This window comes from Carettochelys insculpta, chromosome 3, assembly GCF_033958435.1.
Source record: "Carettochelys insculpta isolate YL-2023 chromosome 3, ASM3395843v1, whole genome shotgun sequence".
Classification (NCBI taxonomy): Eukaryota; Metazoa; Chordata; order Testudines; family Carettochelyidae; genus Carettochelys; species Carettochelys insculpta.
The window spans coordinates 161,776,081-161,797,627 of NC_134139.1; the positions used below are offsets into that span (position 1 = coordinate 161,776,081).

Here is a 21,547-nt window from a genome sequence, read left to right on the forward strand (position 1 = left end):
CCTGGGAGCCAGCGGTCCTGGGAGGTCTTTTCGTCCATACACGCCTGCCTTCCAGGGTTACAAGGCCAGTTCCGTTGACAGAGGGGCTGGTTCTGTCGACAGAGCAGCTGGCACGCATGGCCGCTGTCTGTTGAGGGACCAGATCGATGTTCCGATCTGCTTTTGTGTGTAGATGCAATCTGTTGAAAGAGATACTGCTAGAAAATCTCTTCTGACAGTGACATCTGTTGACAGAGGCTTCCCATGTAGACGTGGCCTCTCTGTTTAATGACTTTAGGTGTGTTTTTTAGTTTCCATAAAGCACCATGAACTATTACAGTGATACATAAACATTTAGTAATAATAATTCAAAATCCACATAAAAGGAACAAAAGATAGTTTGCCTCCTATGGATTCTGAATGTTTAACTGTAATGAGATAACAAATGTGAAAGGACCCCAATAAACACAAATTAGTCATGTAAATAAGGCAGTTGGAAAGTGTGATGAAAAATAGGGCAAATTGCCATATCAAGTAATATAAATTAATCATCACCTATGATTTCCTGAACTTCATTCTGATTCATTGCTGGTTTTGCTGCTTTATCCTTGGAAGAGGAGGATTTTGCACCTGTCAGACTATGCGTAGCCATGTATTCATGTGTATAGAGGGCTTGCATCAAATCATTTATAAACTTTTGAGGCTTGCTCTTGTTACAAAGGGCAATCTGCCATTTTTCAATCTTGAACTGAAAAAATAAAATGGTCATAGACATGGCAGTGTCAAACCTCACAATATTCAATCAAATGTAATCACACTATTTTAAAAAGAAGTATTGCTAGCATTTCAACCTTTTCAGAATCAGCATCTACATCAAAACTGTGTGTGACCAAGTTGTACGCGCCTCTGTTGTTGGAAATATATATGCAAAATACATTATACAGACACAAGGCAGGGGTCAGATTGTGGCACCCTACTCATGCTGATGAATGTTTATTCATAAGCACTCATTAGGTTCAATGGAGCTGTTCACCTAAGTAAATGCTCGCTGATGATAAGAAGAGATCCAGAATCTGGACCTAAGGTATTAGCTATCTAAGGCAACTATTGTTTGAACGTAGAAATCAGAGAACTTGGGTTCTCCAAAATTTCAGTTTCCAATTTTGATCCATATCAATTTACAGGCAGGGTTAAGACCACTTAGAAAATATGGTCCTGTATGCTCATTTGGAGATGTCAGGGTAGGTTTGTACATAACAGTTGTCATAATTAATAAAGTCATCATCTCTTTTAATAGTTTTGAGTGGATGTTCCCTGATTTAGGGCCATGAGAAATACAGTCCATACAACTGATCTGCATAGGTTGGCGTGACTCAGTACATTTAAAAGTTTAGGTAAATTATGAATGCAGAAACTTCTACAGGTTGAATGTCTCTCGTCTGGCACCCTTGGGACCTGACCAGTGCTGCACAAGAGAATTTGCCAGACGATGGAAGGTCAACATTTTCTCGCCCATTACCAATGCTTCCACTGCTTACCGAGCTCTTAGAAGACATTTAGGGGTAAATTACAGCTCCATAACAGCACAGAACACTGAGAAGCAGGACTGGTGGCTGTAAACTAACTTTATGGGACGATGGGAAACTTGGCAACACCCAGGATAAGTGGTTGTTCAGCTAACTAAAATCATGCCAGATTATGGATGTTGCTGGACAAGGGAGTTCCAGATTAGAGAGGTTCCACCTGTAGATTATTCTTTAATTAAATCTTTAACTTGATATATTCCCTTTACAATTTCCATGCCTATGCTCTCCTGACAGTGCTCTGTAACTATAATGGAACATCTGGGATCAAGGTTGCTCCATCAAAGAGCAAAGTAACACCAGTTAACTTCTGGCCTATCTCTTTAACACGGACAGAGAGCCACCCTTCTCTCTTCCTTTATTCTTTAAAAAAGAAAGACCTTTTTCATAACTGTAAGGCCAAATTTTCCCTTCGTGTGTTTGAAGTATATAGAAGTCTTCCCATGTTCATCCAAACATAGGATTTATTGCTTGAACTGAAAAGCATTTCATACTGGACCATGCTCTGTCCTCACCCAAAGACCTGAAAATCTACTGAAGTCAAGGGAGTTGCAAGATTGCACCTGAGAGGTCACTGTGATTACACTGTGTCTAATGAGAACCCTCTCACACACAAAAAGATAAAGGTTATTTATTAATGAATTCCTCACCTTTCCTAATTCCTTGTCTGATGGTAAAATCATCATTACGTAGTTTCAATAAACGTTGCAATACATCAACTGTTATTTAACTCATTGCTGAAATAACCTTCCAGCTAACCTGTTTTTCAGTCTGTTGCTCCTCTTCCTCCGTGTTTAGTGCTATCGGTGAATTGGAGTTACTGTGGATACTTGCATATGAATCTGATAAAGAACCGTTTGCTGCTTTCCAGACAGTGTGTGAATGAAAACTGGATGCAGTTGTGGTCACTCCTCCTTTGAGCAGGGCCTCAGCCATACCTACCAGTTCCTCAAAATGGGTGACTGCCTGTGGCAACACTGAAATTGGAATGAGCGATCACTAAGAATAGCCACTGATGCTCCTAAATTCTGGCTTACACATATGGCTGCATATACACAGATCTCATAGAAGTGGACAGGACCTTGAGAGGTCACTGAGTCCAGGTTTCACATATACAGGTATTTTTGTAACCGAACTCCTGTCACAGTAGTCAAGAGAACAGGAGTTGCAGCATCCTTTCAAACCAACTCCAGCAATCAGTAGAGGTGTCAATAAAACCGTCTTTCCTTTAAAAAGTAAAATGAAAACCCTCTTTCGCTACCCTGTTCCCATGTTAACTCCAGAGTGGTGATGCGGCTTCTCATATAAGCAACATGCCAGCTCTCTGCTGGTTGATAAAAAGGAGCCATTGGTTAACACAGGCCTGCCATAATGTTGACTTGGCTGTTTTTCATGTCTTTTACTTTGTTTTCTCAAAATATGTACGGCACTAAAAGACTAAAGAGTATGGGCCAAATTCAGGATAGTGAAATGCAGGTCCAATTCTATTCTCATGAATGGAGATACATCTGGCTGCATTGGACCTTTTATTTCTTGCTATGAAAAATCCTTTAAAATGGCCCCTTACTTGCTCAACACATTTATTACTCAGATGAGCTTTCATGGAGTGAGTCCATTACAAAGATTACATTCAGCAGAGTGCCAAAGCATGATCTGATGGAACACTGTAAGAGGAAGGAAACTCTCAGGCTGTGTCTACACTATCTCCCTACTTCAAAGGGAGGATGGTAAATAAGGTGTCAGGAGATTATTAATGAAGTGCTGCACTGCATACACAGCACTTCATTAAGCTAATTCTCCCCCGTGGCAACTTCAAAGTGTTAAACTTCAAAGTGCTGGCTCGCGTCTAGCTGCAGCTAACATGCCTGTACTTCAGAGTGCCTGGGCAACTTCCAAGTCCCTTTACTTCTCAAAATTTTGAGAAGTAAAGGGACTTGGAAGTTGCCTGGGAACTTGAAGTACAGGTGGGTTAGCTGCGGATACATGCAAGCCGGCACTTTGAAGTTTAACACTTTGAAGTTGCTGCAGGGGAGAATTAGCTTAATGAAGTGCTGAGTATGCAGTGGAGCACTTCATTAATAATCTCCCGACACCTTACTTACTATCCTCCCTTCTAAGTAGGGAGGTAGTGTAGACACAGCCTCAGTAATTAAATAGACATTAAATTAATAGACATTAGACAGAAAGAGGGAAATAAAACCACTCAAGAAGCAAAAACAGATTTAGAGATAAAAATGAAATGGACAGACATTAACAATCTTTTACTGGACCAATGTCCACTGGAGAGAGAGCAAGCTCTCCCTGGATAAGCACAAAACTTCTTTCTTACCAGCAGAAGTTGGTCCAATAAAAATATTACCTCACCCACTTCGTCTCTCTAATACCCTGGCACCAACATGGTAACATCACCACTGTATGCAGATATTAACTGAAAAAGATGCTGCTGACACCTTAGAGAAAAACAATCCTAAATACAAAGGTGAAATGGTGAGGGAAAGCTGAAGCACCCTAACTGTGACAGAAAACTAAACAGATAATTAACTGAACTGCATACGTGCTTGTAACATCATATGGTGACCATGGAAAAAAGCAATGTTATAGTGGGCTGTATGTACGGTGGTATCAAGTTATTGATAAGGCAGGTGACAACATTTGTTCATTTACATTTTGAATGTTGCATACAGTTTTGGCTGCTCTTATTAAGAAAACATGAATTTGAGGAGGGATCTAGTGAAGGCCAACTAAGATGATTAAGGGCTTAGTTAAAAGCACTAAATGGGTATAAACTGTTAAGATTACGAGATGTCACAGAAATAACTGATGATTTTCCAGCAGGAAGAAATTATTTGGTTCAGGGGATGAATAATTAGAAGTGAAGGGTCAGAACTGAGCAGGGGAAACTTTAGACAATCAGTTACTGCCTAACAGTAACGCCAATTAGATTTTGGTCACTGGAATTCCAGTTGGTGGAGTTATTCAAACTCAGTCTACAGTTATACAAAGCATATGGAAATATTCTGGGAGGAATAATCTATCTGAGTGAATAGGTTTCTTTCCGTTTTTAACAAGGAATGTTAATGATTCATTGGTGAACTTCCCCCTAAACAGATGAGGCTTACCGATTACGGTTAACTGGTAGGGGCTGGAGCAGCACCATGCCCTCTGCTGGGCCAGCTGTGAGCAGGGGCACTCGAGTGCAGCTGGAGCAGCCTTCATCTGCAACAGGCCCAGAAGTGCCATGGGCTGGGGAGCTCCAGCATGGCTCGAGCAGCCTCCCCCCTCCAGGCTGCACCTGTCTTCCACTGCTTTAATCAGATAACTGGTTAAACTGAACATTTAACTGGTTAACTGATTAAATGGGATTTTACATTCCTATTTTAAACTCAGTGATCTCATAATCTCCCTTTAAATTGATTTCATCTGTGGGCCAACTGGGATTAAACGTGGTATTTACACAGAAGTGATTTTTTAAACTAACTTTGGGCTAAATCTTAATAGATGCTTGAGCATTCAATGTTCATAGAAGTGTCCTCTTGACAATCAGGACTTTATGTGCTTTCAGCTCTCCTCGTCACCAAAAGGTGTCTACGTCTCCAAAGATTACCTTGAAGCATGACCAGTGATTGCCGTAGGCGACGGTTTTCTCTTGTGGTATCTGTCAGTTTCCTTTTCAGACTTTTTATTTTGGCACATAGTTCCACTTTGGATAACTGAAACAAGGGTTCTTCATCATCACTGCTGCTTTCGCTGTACAGAAAAGCATTTCCAGTACACGGTTCTCTCTGAAAAAAATGAATGGTGGTATCAAAAGCAACAACAACAATAGAAAATAAATATATCTTCTGTTAAAATGTTTGGCTAATGGAGGATATTCTCTTTACAAAGATGCATAAAACATAAATGAGTTCACTTTAATAATTAACTTAAATGATATTGTAATTCAATTTACAATCAAACCAAAATGACTGAATAAAATACATTTGAGCCTCTGTAATCTGGGTCTCTGTGGATCAAGTCCTCACATGGCTGGAGCACCATAATGATAATAAAAACAAAATATATTATATACAGCGCAACAAAACCAAAAGAGAGAGAGAGAGAGAGAGAGAGTGTGTGTGTGTGTACACTGTACCGTCTAGCATAAATTTAACTTGTAAACATGAGAAATGACAGAGCACTGTACTGTGTACAGTTAGTGGTTTTCTGCTTAATTACCCACATATGATATTAGTAAAAGCAAAATAGCAGTTTAAATACAGCCTATTTAGGATTTATCTTATGACATGTTATACATATATAATACTCTATAATGGTTTGTACATACAGAAGTTTTAAAAATAGACTTTGTTTACACTTCATTATGGTGAACTCCCATGATCAAAAAAAAATTCTATAATCTGCTATAGCCTCTTTCCCAAGGTTGATGGATTAAAGATGATCAGGTATATTAGCAATATTTAGATCTAATATATTGCCTTCCAGCTCCCAAGCACTGTATCAACATTTACTAAGATAGCATCTTTCTGCTGAACTAAATTCACTTAAAATTTTATATAAATTTTTTTAAAAATGTGAGCCTCAGCTTTGTTGTATCGCACAGCTGCAAATTATTGATGAAAAGATGTTTTACCTGCTTGTTAATTAATGATGTTTCAAGTTGACTCAGGATGCTGGCAGAAGCAGAGGTCTGTAATGATTTCTTTCTTTTTATACACTTCATTGTTTTCTCCTTAAAACAGTCACAAAATAATACATTTATGCCTACATAGTGCTTTCTGTCAAAAGATCTTATTGTATACTACAAACTGTTACTAATTTTGACCTTGCTATATCATTTCAGTAAGAAAACTATGGTCTTGTCTACTCTTACTGCTGGGTCGATGTACCAGAAGTTGATCTGCCAGGGTTCGATTTAACAGGTCTACAATGGACCCACTAAATTGAATGCTGAGGGTGCCCACATTGACCCCGGTACTCCTCACTGTCATGAGGAGTAAGGGAAGTTGACAGAAGAGTTTCTCCCATTGACCTCCTGCTGTGGGGATGGTACAGAAATCTGACCTCCTGTATGTCAACTCCAGCTGTGTAATTCTCATAGCTGGAGTTGCATATCTTAGGTCAACTTTCTCTCCTACTGTAGACTTGGTTTGTGTCTCTATCTCTGTATCACTCCTAAGATTTCTGTGTTCTCCAGAGTCATTGTAGATCTCAGTCCATGGCAGACTTCAGAAGCCATAACCCCAACCCACTTCTAGACCCCTTTCTTACTGGAGATGTGCAGTACAGCTTCACAACACCCAAAGCTGTGAAGATTTTACATATAGATGGAAGATCTGGACATGTGTCATCAATTATTCCAACATGTCATTGAGCTAAGGCATGACATGAGGATTGCCCTTATTCCACCCCCGCACCGCAGCCAACGTACACACACTGTGTACCCATAAAGTCAGTAGCAATGGATTGAAATATTATAGGGCACAAAAATAACAGGTTTACACCTGGGAAAATAAAAGGTTGAAAACCCACCTGCCTTTTGTCCAGGTCACTATCTTCACTCTCTGAGCATATCATCTCAATCCTCTTCTTCTTGCCCTTTCCAACGACTTGTATTTTTGTAATTTCATCTGCTTGCAATATCTTCTGCATCATCTCAACTAGTTCTTGAGGGTCATCTGAAGTGGAGAAAAGAGAAGTCCAAGCAGGTGATACTATTCTACTAATCAGCCAGTGACATCTCATATTAAATTCTTATAAATGAGCTGCTTAGCAGATGGACTCACCACTCATGTTCACTACTTTTACTAAATGCTTCTCTGTCTTTTTTTCTCCCACAGGCCAGTTAACTAGCACATGATCATTTAGTTTCAGGAGTCCTTCTAGTTCACTGTCATCATTGGGAAGATCCTGTATCCATGAAGTCTCTCCAATTTGTAGTGAATTATCATTTACAAAATCAAACAGTGTGAACTTTTTCATTTTTAAGGAATTTCCTTGTCACACAGCAACAGTCTGAAGAATTTCAGAGGAAAAAATAAGTTATTTCATCATGTCACTGGTGCCCATGAAGCTTTACAAACAGGTTTTAAAAAAATCCAACCCTCTCCCCCTTGGATTTTACAATCTGATGGCCTCCCTGTGCAAAAATATCTTGTACTGGGGAAGAGAAAACTAGCTAAGTATCCTGAAAACTCTTGGTTAAAATAAAAAATAAAAAAAAAATAAAAATAATAATAATAATAAAAAAAAAGGTGAGAGAAGAATATGCCCAGAATACATACAGCCACAAAAGCATAAAGGGATTTGGTGTCCAAACCATACACTACAGAGGATCCACTGGTGAAAAGGGGTATTCATACACAGGATCTCTGCCTCCCTACTACTGCCTTGTCTCCTTATCTCTCTGCTCACATGCTCACCCTGATTATTATGGCTACATCTACACTATGAGAGAAATTCAGTTTTTAATAAATTTCATTTTTAATCCCGTTTTTATTAATTCAAATTTAAGTGTCCACAAACCTTCTTGAAATTTGACCCACCATTTTCCCATGTTGAGTTTCTGCATCCTCATTGCTCTATGCAAGTTAGACAACATGAGCAGTGCATTGTGGGTACCTATCCCAAAGTGCCTTAGCCAGGATGCTTGTGGGTGTTTCATTTTAGAATCCCACAATGCAAAGCACTGTCGCAGAATTCAGAGCACCCAGTAACAGAATTCAGTCCTCCCCAAACCTGCCTGGGATCCCTGTGCCGCGCATTCTCTGTGGACACTGGAGTAGCAACAGGCAGCTGTGCTATCAGCCCTGTCCATCCCCGCCCACTTCAAATTCAAATTCTACTTCAATCAAAAATTCGTGGGCTTCCTGTGACCTTCTTCCTGCACACCTGGATGGAGAGCAGCAGAGAAGGAAGTGGCCATACATGGAGGGTCACCACATAGTTTTGTGGGATACATATGGGACACTTCTGGAGATTAATAAATTTAAATTAAAAACATGGCGCTTCCACACTAGCCTTTATTCGAAATTTTAAATTCGAAATTGACACTACACCCATCCAGTAATATCAACATTTTGTTATTGGTATTAGTGCTCACTAATTCGAGCTAGTGGTATTTACAGTGAAGACAGTGACATTTTAAAATCCAGCTAAATCATTTAAATTCAATTTTATCTCATCGTGTAGATGCAGCCTATGTTTGGAGTTTGCTCTGACTTACAGAGTCTTGCAGGCAGAAATTAAAACTCTGCGAGATATTACAGACTCTGAAAGCTTAACAGTAGAAAGATGACATAAATTTCAGACAGTAGTTTACCCTTGCAACTTGAAGTGTATGTACTGTGCATAATATTTAAAGAGATCTATGACCAAACAGACTATTAATCATCCTATGGAAAACAAGATGTACAGTACAATTACAGACAAATAGAAACAACCCAGCCCACAAACAATAAGAGATGGGATGAAGTCTGACACATCATGGCAATGGAAAAGATGACATATATAAGAAATGACAAACTCAGAGCTATTAGACAGTTGGGCTGCCTTTTATGAAGTACAAGATAAAGGCTATTGGGAGAATATAGAACCAATATTTGCATTCCTCTCTCTCCATTTTTAAAAACTATAGATTCTTAACGCACAGGAAGGAAAGGACTATTTTAATCTTGGCATATTGAAATTCAGGGGCAGAGGAAGGGAAGGGACAAAATGCAAACTGGAATAGTTTGCATTTTAACTTGCTCTATTAAAAACAATTTAACATTTAAATGGCAGCAGATTATTGTTAAATGGCCTACTACAAATCTAAATCAATTCATACATTTATCACTTTCTGAAAATATTTTCTCTTTTTAACTGGTCATTAGAATATTTTGAAATAGCTACAATTATGCTAAATTTTATTCTTCTCATGGACACCTATATGGACCTATCAAGGAGGTACGTCAGTTTTACAGAGCTGCAAACGAGTGAATGTATGAGTGCCCAAATGTGACAACTAGTCCTAATCTGTATTAAGGTGATCTGATGGTGCATGCATGGGTTGTCATAAGTAACCAGGAGCTGCAAAGGAACACAATTCTCTGAGGCAATTATGCCAAAGTGAGATGGTCTAGCTTAATGCTCTAAAAGGCATATTAACTCCTATGTGGAAGCTTAGCAGTAGTCCTCTGAACCATGGAAATCCTTTGTAAAATTACGGTGGGGTTCTGGGCACAGCTGAGGGAACCAATACTGGGCAAATTGCTTAAAACTGTGTCATTTACAGCCCGGGCCATCTTTTGAAAGATTGCAGCCACACACAAAAAAAGGAGATTGAAAGACCGATCTGCTCTTTTGATAGGGAGCATCCACACAGCCCCTGCTCTACCAGAAGAATGGGCCTGGGATCAAAAAATCTGGCGCCATGAGGACTGGTCCTTCAAAGAGGGGCCGAGGGAGTGTCTACATGCACTTTTTTCCTAAGAATTTTTCAGAAAAGGCGCTCTTCCTCATCTGGGAGAGGAAGAGGACCACAGAAAAAGGGCTGTGTTCTTTCAATTTCACATTGAAAGAGTGCACTTGATGTGTAGATACTACATGTGCTTTTTCAAAAAAAGGCCCAGCTTTTCCGAAAAACCTTGCTAGTGTAGATGTAGCTTTTGGGTTTATGAACAGAGAAAGAAATAGGTGAGAGAGAAAAATTGTTGAAGTGGTACATTACATGCACCAATTAAAGTTATTGATGCAGGTCAGTGGTTCTGTGTGCTGATTTCCTGAAAGTCTCTGAAAATACATCCCTTTAAGGGATGGGCCTCAGTCCACAGAGGCTTAGTTCACGAGGACAGAGAACAAAGATGGTCATTGCCAGGGCCATCTTATAGCTTGCCATGTGGAGGGAAAAATTCCTTTCTTCTTCCATAGGCACTGGAGTATCACCTGACCAAGTGGGTCGTGGCATTCTGCCATTGGTTGCTAAGTTAGTCAGCATGCCCCAGTCCATTTTCTATAAAATGTGGAATTGACATCTGGGCATGTGTCCCTTTGTTTAGCCTGTATCACCTGCCTGGGGAGGTGATCCCACCTCCTATTGTGAATCTCATCACTAAAACATTTCTAGTTCAGGTATAAAGCCAATATCTATAACTTGACATATAAACATGGCACACAGATCCAAGCAGAATGAACAGTTTCAGGGCATTACCAGCTTTCATTAGATACCTCACTTGCTCCACTTGGCACAGAATGGTCACAGAAATGGCTTTGATATTTAATTGAAATATCCAGTAATGTCACATCCTCCATAAGAGCTGGCCCTCTGCACAGGGATAAACTTTATCCTCTTTATTTTCAAAAGACCTCAAGAGGCTTTGCACTAGGGTGGGAAAGAAATAACCATTCAAGAACCATAATGGCTAAGTCTACACTACAGCAACCCTTTGAAAGAAGTTCTTCCAGAAGAGATCTTCCAAAAAAAACCCCTTCTTTAGGAAGATCACACCCACACACAAAAAAGTGGATAGAAAAATTGCTCTGCTCTTTCAATAAACAGCATCCACACAGCCTCTACTCTTTTGAAAGAACGAGCCATGGATTGAAAAATCTAGCTCCATGAGGACTGCTCTTTTGAAAGAAGGGCCCATGGAGCATCTACAAATGCTTTTCTTTGAAAGAACCTTTTGAAAGTAGGTGCTATTCCTGATCCAGGAGCAGAAGAGGGCTTCCAGAAGAAAAGCTGTATTCTCTCTATTTGGATTGAAAGCACATTTTGCGTGTAGACGCTTTGTGTGTTCTTTAGAAAAAGGGCTGGATTTTCCAAAAGAACTTGCTAGTGTAGACGCAGCCAATAAGAATGATCATTAGTACTCTCTATGCAGAGTTTGTTTGGTATGGTATGAGAAGTACTGGGTTGTACTTCTATTTTAGAATTTTTCAGGGAAGAGCAGCTTTATGAGATTACTTTTGTAAAAAATATCAATGCTAAGCACTCCACTTTGGAAGGAACAGTCAAGTGCATGTACACAAAATGAGAAATGACTACCTTGGAAGGAGTAATGCAGAAAAGAGAGCTGTGAGTCATAGTGGATCACAAGCTAACTATGAGTGAACAATGTAACAGTGTTGCTAAATAAATAAATAAATAAATAAAATAAAAGCAGCCATCAATCCTGGAAGTAATTCTTCTGGTTTACTCCACACTGATAAGTCATAAACTGGAATACTGTTTGCAATTCTGGGTGCCATATTTCAGGAAAAGCTGGATAAATTGGAGAAAGTCCAAAGAAGAGCAATAAAAAAGAGCTAGGAACATGGCCTATGGAGGAAGATTAAAAGAATTGTGTTTGTTTATTCAGGAGAAGAAAGGGCAGACGGGAAAACATTACAGTTTTCAAGTACATAAAAGGTTGTTACAAGGAGAAGGATGAAAAATATTCTCCTTTACATCAGGGGATAGAACAAGCAATGGGGTTAAATTGCAGGAAGGGAGTGTAATATGACAAAGCTTCTGGGCAGAGGTGAGGGAACCAACCCTGGGAAAATTGCTTAAAACTAGGCCATTTACAGATTATTATAACCATTTCACCAAATCCACAGATTTTTCTGAGCCCCAGCCACATTCCCAAGTCTTGGATCTCACGCAAAACAGTATGCAGTGCCAATCCTTTAGAATGTAAAATCTATAGGTTTATTAACAAAGAAAGAAAGAATAGGGTGAAAAAGAAAATTTGTTAAAGTGATACATTACATACATCAATTACAGTTATTGATGCCAGGCCAGCCATGTTATATGCTGATTTCTTGAAAGTCTCTGAAAATACACCCCATGTTGGGGGATGGGAATTTCAGGTCACATAGCCTTAGTTCACGGGACTGCAGAACTGGGATACTGAAACCAAGATGGTCACTCCCAGGGCCATCTTATATTTTTTCATGTGTAGGTGAAATCTCCTTTCTTATTCCCATAGACACTGGAGGGTCAGGGTCACTTTGCCATTGGCTGAACCCCAGGTGACAAGTCCCAAATTCCTGAGATGTGTATTGAACATCTGAGTCTTTGTTTAGTCCATCAACTTGGATGAGGGGGTGACCATGCCTCCCGTTGTGTACCCTGGGCTCTCAAACATTTCTAATTCAGCTATAAAACTAATATCTATAACTTCAGATATAGATATGGTACTGGTATACAAGTAGCATAAACAGATTCAGGGCATTACCAGCTTTCATCAGACACCTCATTTGGCCCACTTAGCATAAGATTTGGTGCCATTATATACAATGGTGACAGAACTGGCTTTCATATTTAATTTAAAAAATCAGTAATGTCACAGGGACGTTTAGATTGGACTTTTGAAAAAACTTCCTGAATGACAGAATTTTTAAGCACTGGAATGAATTGCCTGGAAAGGTGGAGTCTTAAAGATTTTAAGAACAGGTTAGAAGAACATTTACCAAGAATAGTCTAGTTATCAGGTTGTCCTGCCGTGAGAGCAGGGGATTGGACTAGATGTCCTACTGAGGTCCCTTCCAGTTCTACACATCTACCATTGCAAGAACAACTAGAAAGCCCCAGAAGCTGATATGGAAATACCCAAACATTTTCACGTAAAGGCTGGGGAATCCCCAAAGCATGCATCAGTAGGAGTCTGATTCTGCCACCTTCACATGTGCTAAGCAGTTATTTAGTTCCCATAAAGGAATCATTCAACACCAGTAAAAGTAGCAGAACTGAGCCCTAAGATTTATGTTCCTGTTCCTCATGAATTTTTGTCACTGACTTCAATAGGAACAGATGAAGTCCAAAATCCACACTAGAATCAGGCCAATGAAACAGGCATTTGGCTGAAGTGAGCTCTAAAAATTACGAAGTTTAAAAGAGGTCTGAGTACATGGGAAAGCTCTGACAATCCCACTGTGCCTGACAGCGATAAATGGAGTTTTTATCATAGCAGTCATGGATTCTGTAATTTATTGTTATTACTTAGAAAATCTGCAGCTTCTGAAGATTTTTGCATGTGGTGGGTGTTGTGATAGTAAACAACTGAACTTACATCATTAAGAGCTTTAGAGCTGCCAACTTAAAAACACGGGTCTCTGGCAGAAATCGGAAAATAATATTCAGGACTAGTGATTTGTCATAGTCGTGGACTGCATAATTCCCCTGGTTTGGGGGATAGAAGTCACAGAGCTTTCAGGCTTGCTTTAAAAGGCATTACTGCCATGCTTCTGCTCCTGCTGCTTTTGCAGAGGCTGAAAGAAAGCAGTGCTGAAGAGGTGGCAGAGGCTCTCCAGTAACTACTTTTCTCTGCTGCTGCTGCAGCACTGAATCAGCAAGCAGCCCAGCTGTTTTAAATGTATTAGACATGAAATGGTTTAAATCAGTTTTATTGTAACATAAAGGACACTGAGTAACATAACACAACATTGGATTTCTTTGGTATTTTTCTTCTTCTCTATTGATCTCTTTATGCAATCTGCTGTGAAAAGCTAGAAGCCCTAAGGGACAAACATGTACCTGTCCATTGGCATTGTCTTAAGCAAATAATTAAAGTGGTTGGAAAGGTAGAACAAAATGCCTGCAACAAAGAAAAGGAAAAGCCTACAGTCCAAAAACCAATAGATGGAAAAGTCAGGGCCAGCCTTGCTCCTTCTGCAAGCAGTGGAGCTGACTGCTCTTTGGGCCCCTAAGTGATGTGGAGGGAGGGGTAGTTTTATGCTCTCAGAAGGGGTGGGGTCAAGGGCAGCTCACCCTCAGTGTTGCCTGGAGTGTGATGCTCCCCTAGCACTGCTTAGCACTGCTCAGAGTGCATAAAGAGGAGCTCCAGTGCTGATATGGCTAGGAGCTCCAGGCCCCTTTGAATCTCCAGGCCCAGGGGCAATTGACTCTTCTCTCTCCCTTCCCCTATCAGTGGGCCTGTCTGCTCCAATAATGACCACATGACTGTCAGTGGGTGTCTTGCTTGAGTAATGACTGCATGAAAGGATGTGTCATCTGCAGGAGACATTCCCTGTCAAAACAGATCATTACAAATGTGAATCAAATGTGTACACACCCTGGTTAGGGTCTCTGGTTGCTGCTTGGGCAGAATAAGAAAAGAATTGTAATAAAAACTGCCAGCATTTTTTATTTAAAAATGTTGCAATGTGATGTTTTGACAATTTATAATCTTTTTTCCTCAAAACCTTTTCAAAATGGGGGATTTGTTAAAATGGATATTTTTCCTGGAAACCATTTTAATTACAATTCATCAGCTTTGTCTAATGAAAAAAACGTTTAGACAATAAACTGCAATCAGATCAACTCATAATCTTGCACTGTAGAAGAGGGCAGTTGTATAATCTGATCTGTCCTCCAGGAGCTCCACAAGTATAGGGCTCCAGGTAATGGCATCTCACAGCTGCCTTAGACTGTCCCATCCTGAACTGGTTCTGGCCACCTCTGAGGTTTTACTGGCTAAGTTCAGTGCCCCCATTCCAGCTGGACTTTGTGGTTTTGAAGCCTGGAGTTTAGAATCTGGTTTTGTGTTCTCAATCGTTTTTACCCATTCTGCTTTTTGGGGGCTTTATGCCCTTAGAGCATTGAGCATTTTGGTAAATTAAATCATTTTAACTGGGAGAGATGTAATTGTTCATAGATATTACAGTGTGCAGTTACTAACTTTACAGGGGGATTACATACAGTTTATTTAAAAAAATAATTTGCATGCTTTTGTAAGCAAGTTACTTTACAACAGCCAGATTCTCCACCTGAAAATATAAGCTACCCATTTCAGCACTACTGTAACTTAAATTTGCTGTTTCTTCTTCTTGAGAGACACAAATCTATCCCTACCTTCTTTGACGTTAGATAGCCTGCAGAAGAAAAAAAAATGGAAGCGACCATTTATATGCTATGTAGAGGAAACATATATTAAATGGATCCCTAATTTTTGCAAACATGCTGACATTTCACATCCAGAACAGCTATTAAATGTACAATTTTGCACATGGGATACTGTTACTAAGCAACCAGACATGCCAAAATAAGAAAAATAAACACAAAAGTCTTTATAAAGACATTTCACTCTCTGTGGCTGACACAGTCTGTTTCAGTTCCATTCAGTGGGGAAGTTGGCAGATGCCACAATGAGATCACGATTTCAATTTCCTCTCAGTAAATGTAACGTTAAGTATTAAAACTTTACAACATGAGATTTTAGCCATTCATTGAGTCTGATTGTGTTTTCACTGAAGTCAAATCAGCAGCAAAGCTGCCTCTAAGACTGTGTCTACACTACAGCCCCCTTTCGAAAGGACGGCTTTCAAAACAGAACATCAAAAACTGTTCTTCTGAAAGGGAGCGTCCACACAGAAAAACAGAGACCGAAGGTGCAATCCTTTCTTTCGGAAGTCCCGGAGTGCAATTTCGAAAATGAGCATCCACACTATGCAGGGAGCTCTTTCGAAAGTACAGGCGCAGGAAGTCCCGCGGGCAGGGTTGCATGGCGGATGAGCCCTTCTGGGACCACGGCCTGCCGTCCCCTTAAAGGCCCTCCCATCCCATATGTCAGCCCGCACATGTCGAGGGCCAGCCACCTGTCCCCAGGCTCGCACACCGAGGATCAGAGAAGGCACCCTGGGCCCACATGGAACCCGAGCAGCCCCCCATCCCCATCGAGGCCGTGGCCAGTGCTCTGGCTGTGGTCCTGGTCGCTGTGCAGCAGCGGCTGGAGCAGCCAGCCAACTAGCCACCCTCCTGGAAGTCATCCAGAGGGCGCAACATCCCCAGCCGGTCCCCCGGGGCATCCGCCGCCTGTGGAGCTTCCCCACAAGCAGCGACTGGTGGGACTGGCTGGTGCTGGACGACTGGGGCGACGACTGGTGGCTACAGAACTTCCGGATGACCAAGGGGACATTCCTAGAGCTGTGCCACTGGCTCGCCCCAGCCCTCCAGTACCAGGACACCCACATGAGGCCAGCACTCCTGCTCCAGAAAAGGGTGGCCATCGCCCTCTGGAAACTGGCCACTCTGGACAGTCACTGATCCATCGGCCATCAGTTCGGGGTGTGCAGGGCCGCAGTTGGGGCCGTCCTCAATGAGGTAAGCCATGCGCATGCGGGGGCCAGGGGATGGGGTGCACTCCAGCATGGGGCACCATCGAGGACCACACGGCAGCCCCCACTGGGGACAGGACAGGGACGGGGACAGGGGCCCCAGGGAGGCCTGCCCTGCAGGGGACAGGGATGGTCGGGCATGCTACACCCCACCCCATGCTCATGAGACTGTATCCTCCTCCCTCTCCCTGCAGGTTGTCTGGGCCATCAACAGGGTCCTCCTGCGGCAGCTGGTGTGTGTGAGGGACCTGGACGATGCCATCCGGGGCTTCAAGGAGTTGGGCTTCCCAAACTGCTTCGGGGCTCTGGACAGCACGCACATTGCCATCCAGCCCCAGAGCACAGCGGTGGGGCTTTCATAAACCGGAAGGGCTACCACTCCGTGGTCCTGCAGGCACTCATCGACGCCAACGGTTGGTTCCAGGACATCTGTGTGGGCTGGTCCGGCCATGCCCATGATGCCAGGGTGATGCAGAACTCAGGGCTGCGCCGCCGCATGGCTGAGGGGACCTTCATCCCCCAGCGGGAGCTCCCATTGGGGATACCACAATGCCACCCTGCATCATGGCGGACGCGGCCTGCCCCCTGCAGGTCTGGCTCATGAGGCCATACACGGGACACACACAGCCCAGCCAGGAAGTTTTTAATGAGCGGCTGAACTGGGCCTGCAACATGGTGGAGTGGGCATTTGGCCACTTGAAAGGGCGCTTCAGATGCCTCCTCATGAGGCTGGAAGTTGGCCTTCCCAGTGTTCCGGCAGTGGTCAGGGCCTGCTGTACCCTGCACAACCTTGTGGAGGCAAAGCACGAGCCATTCGTGCATGGGCGGGCCATTGACGCAGGGCTTGGGTATGAGCAGCCCCCCGCTGCCCCATGCCGCCAGGCCCAGCAGGATGGGGTGCGGGTATGGGAGGCCCTGCACCAGGCCTTTGAGCGGGAACCACAGGAACCACCCCACTCCCATTCACACCCCACCACCCTCATGCATACACCCCCCACCACATGCACAGGGGACCCAGATGGAACCACAAAATAAACACTTAACCGATACTATGGCTTTGCTGCCTATGTACAGGGAGGGGTATCAGAGAAAGTGGGGCTGGGGGGAACTATATACAGGGGGTATCACAGAAAGGGGTCTGGGGGGAAATATATACAGGGGGTATCACAGAAAGGGGGGCTGGGGAAACTATATACAGGGTATCACAGAAAGGGGGGCTGGGGGGAAATATATACAGGGGGTATCACAGAAAGTGGGGCTGGGGGGAACTATATACAGGGGCATTGCGACCCCAGGTGGTCACCCTCCGGGCCCTGGGAGGGCCGAAGGTCAGGGTGGAAGGCCCTATTCGTTTATGGGGGTTGAGGGATGGGATCCCCTTTGCCCACGTTCGCCTCTTCCCCCCCGGGTAAGGGTGGTCCGTCGTGGCTGGGCTGGGGCAGGTGGCACAGGGAGGTAGGGGCGCTGCTGGGGAGGGGCCCCTGCGGGCTCCCTGGGGTCGGCATGGGAGGCCAGGGGAATGGCCTCACCTTGGCCAGCCCTGGCCATCAACATATGGGCCAGCTGCATCAGGGCAGATGGGGGCAGGTGGTTTGGGACAAGGGCAGAGTGGTTGGGCTCGTAGGGAGGGGTTTGCTGCAGGGGGTGTGGTGGGGGGGAGACCGGGGGGAGGAGATATCCGGGGTGGGGAGGCTGACCGGGGGACTGGGGAGGTGGTTGAGGTCCGAAGCTGACCGGGGGACTGGGGAGGAATGGGGGCGGCTGGGTGACAGGGGGATGACAGATGGTGGGGTGAGGGTAGAGGGGGTAGGTGCGGGAGTGGCTTGCAATGGGGCGGCAGCTGGGTCTAAGTGGCCCAGGTCAGGGTATCCATGTTCACCACGACCCGGTCCCAGGCCTGCCGCTCCATGGCAAGCCATGCCCGCAGCATGCCACTAAGGTCCTGCAAAGCTGCGGCATGGGCGGTGTCCTCCGCTGCCTCGTCGGCGCCCTGGTGGTGCCGGTGGATGGCCTGGCGGTGACCCCGCACGGTCCCTGCTTGCGATGCTGGCCACTCCCCCTCACCCTCCATGGTGGGGCTGGTCCGGCCACTGGCTGCAGGAGCTGTGGAGACAGAAGGGGAGTGGGGAATGGGCCATTAGTCCCAGGTGCAGGTCCCCGTGTCCTGCCCCCCCCGCCAGGGTACATGTCCCTGGGTGCCCCACAGGGGTACTGGGAACGCACCCCCCCACGCTGTTCCCTGCTCCCTCCAAGTCTGGGCAGCCCCGATGCTGTCCCATCTATGTGGTGCTGAGTGCCGTGCATCATCCCCCTGAGACCCCAGGGAGTATACCTGTCCAGGGTCCACATGCACCTGGACTGGTGGCCATGTGGGATGCCTGTGGCCACCCCGGGTAGGACCTGACACTCCCTCCCTGGGCGCTAGGGCTGGTGCGCACGCCACCTACCTAGGGGTCTGCTCGGGAAGGCAGGCGAGGCATGGTCGGACGGGGCCTGGCTGGATGGCCCAGATGGGAGGTCAATGACGAGGGCCCCCTTGCTTGAGCCCTTGTCATCGCTGGTGCGGTCGAGTGGCTGTGCTGTCCGCGGTCACCTGGTTCTGGCAAACGACCCCGGGTGCTCCTCACCTTTGCTCACCATCTCTGGCTTGGTGTCCCCGATGGGCGTGTCGAGGAAGATGGTGGGGGGTCCAGCCTTCTTCGGCCCCAGCAGGCGGTGGAGCTCTTTGTCGTAGGGGCAGCTTGTGGGGGCTGCCCCTGACCGCCCGGCTGCATCCCAGGCCCTGCAATACCCCTGCCGCAGTTCTTTGACTTTTGACCGGACCTGGTCCGGTGTGCGGGTGGGGTGGCCATGGCCGAGCAGCCCCTTTGCCAGCCGCTGAAAGGCGACCGCATTGCGGCGACGGACCCGTTTGTTGGAGGACCTCCTCATCCTCCCAGAGTGAGAGGAGGTCCTGGATCTTGGCCTATGTCCAGGAGGGGGCTCAGCACTTCGGGGCCTGGCCCCCCTCCTGGGACGATTCCCCAGTGTCTTTGGAGGGCCCCTAGGGTGGGCGGGGGTCTGGGTGGCTGGCCATGGGTCCGGGTGGTATGGGGGACTGGCTGGCCGTCGTGGGGGCTGGTGAGCTGCAGAGCAGCGTGGCCTCACTGCTGGCTGCATGCTCTCAGCTTCCTGCCTGAGGTTTTCTGGGAGCCTGCGTCCTCTTAAGTGTGGCCGGACGCTAGAACCATAGAGCTCTGTCTGTGTTGTGAGTGGCGCTGCCGCCTGCCAGCTGATCACTCCCACGGAGGACTCCCTCTTTCGAATGAGTGAGCCTCAGAGCATCTACACTTGCTCTCTTTCGAAATTATCTTTCGAAGGAGGGCGCTCTTCCCATCCCGGGAATGGAGGACCGACTTCAAAAGAACGTGGAAGTTCTTTCAAAGTTACTTTCAAAAGGGTGCGGGGTGTGTGTGGATGCTCCGTGGGTTCTTTCGAAAGAGCTCGGTCTTCCGATCCTAATTTCGAATGTACTTGCTAGTGTAGACGCAGCCTAAGAGAAACAAGATGAGGCCAACAATATACAGTCTTGTACCTGTTTCCCATCCCCCAGAACTAAGGCCTTTATATGAAATATTACACTGTTACTATTGTAGGGAAATCTGATCATTCTGAAATGCATATATACTACAATGATTAACATTTTATACTGGCTGCTTTATGGGTGCAGCCTATAATAATCCCAATTATTATTGGAAAGTCCCTCTGCTAAGCAGTTATCAGCAAGAGGGGCATGAGCTGGGTCTGTGGCAGTCAAAAACACTTCAGTCCACACAGTGACACTTGTTCTGCTGAGAGGGTTTGGTCTATATTGCTTTTGAAACTGAATTTCACAAGACACTGAAAGACAGGTGCAAAACATCTTGGCCTAAAATAAAAAAACTCAATTTTATTCTTCTCTTCTGTAACCCTTCTGTTAACGCCAGATGCCTTACAGAAGGGCCGGGTTCAACTCTTGTGGGGTTTTCCTATCAAGGATACAACCAACCGGCTCGAGCCCCCACCCAGTGGCCTGGGACAATTTCACCCCCGTGCTGGGTGCCTGTAAGGCGGTTCTCCGCCCCCCTCGCAAGCACAGAGTCTGAGATAGAAATGGCTTGTTCAATGACTGTAACCTACCCCAAGGTTACAGCGACAGATGCAGTACATCTCAGCACAGAAGAGACAAACCCCCTTTACCCAGATACCATCCCCACATGCAGTAGAACCCAGTCTCTTGCTGCGGCTCTTGGCCCTTTTCCACACACACACAGTTACAGGGTGTACCTTCTGCAGTGCAGTCCCAAACCCAAAGCCTGCAGATACATCACCAGGGCAATACTAGCTGTCCACTTGTCTGTAGCCTCCCCTTGCTGTCACCAGCCGTCTGCCAGTCTCTGTCATCCGCCGCCGCTCCTACCAGCCGCCTGCCGGTCTGCCGCCGCTCCTACCGGCCACCTGCCAGTCACCGTCGTCCGCTGCCGCTCCTACCGGCTGCCCACCACCTGCTGTCGTCCGCCGCCGCTCCTACCGGCCGCCCGCTGGTCCGCCGCTGCTCCTACCGGCCGCCCGCAGTCGTCTGCCACTGCTCCTACCGGCCGCCCGCCAGTTTTGCTGTCGTCCACCGGTCCTAACCCCACTGCTTGGGACCGCCCTAAGGCAGAACCCAGTGATTTCAGCTCTGCGTGGCCTCAGCTGCCACTCTGTGATTGCAGCTCTTGGTATCTCTAGTGGGGGGCTTCACAAACACCCTAGTATCCAGCTCTATCTTTCAACAGGTAGGGAGGGTTAGTCAAGCCAGGCTTATAGCTATATGGCCAAGGCATAGGCAGGGCCAAGGCACTCAACAAGCTGGCTCAACCAGTATCCCTCCCCTTCATTCCACAATGCTT

The 21,547-nt window shown here is 45.3% G+C and overlaps 1 protein-coding gene across 5 annotated transcripts in view; it reads right to left on the reverse strand.

Annotated features, from left to right (window-relative positions):
• The window catches only part of BEND6 (BEN domain containing 6), a 46,207-nt gene that overhangs the window by 11,668 nt on the left and 12,992 nt on the right, over nucleotides 1–21,547 (reverse strand). For 3 of the 5 annotated variants that reach the window (XM_074991136.1, XM_074991133.1, XM_074991137.1), the window contains exons 2-8: nucleotides 10,767–10,920; nucleotides 7,346–7,574; nucleotides 7,092–7,237; nucleotides 6,193–6,291; nucleotides 5,167–5,344; nucleotides 2,322–2,539; nucleotides 535–727 (exon numbers count right to left, since the gene is read on the reverse strand). In XM_074991136.1, the coding sequence (XP_074847237.1) occupies nucleotides 535–727; nucleotides 2,322–2,539; nucleotides 5,167–5,344; nucleotides 6,193–6,291; nucleotides 7,092–7,237; nucleotides 7,346–7,541 (1,030 nt within the window). In that variant the 5' untranslated portion in view covers nucleotides 7,542–7,574; nucleotides 10,767–10,920. The remainder of the gene's footprint in view (nucleotides 1–534; nucleotides 728–2,321; nucleotides 2,540–5,166; nucleotides 5,345–6,192; nucleotides 6,292–7,091; nucleotides 7,238–7,345; nucleotides 7,575–10,766; nucleotides 10,921–21,547) is intronic. The other 2 variants (XM_074991134.1, XM_074991135.1) reach the window with 2 other exon arrangements.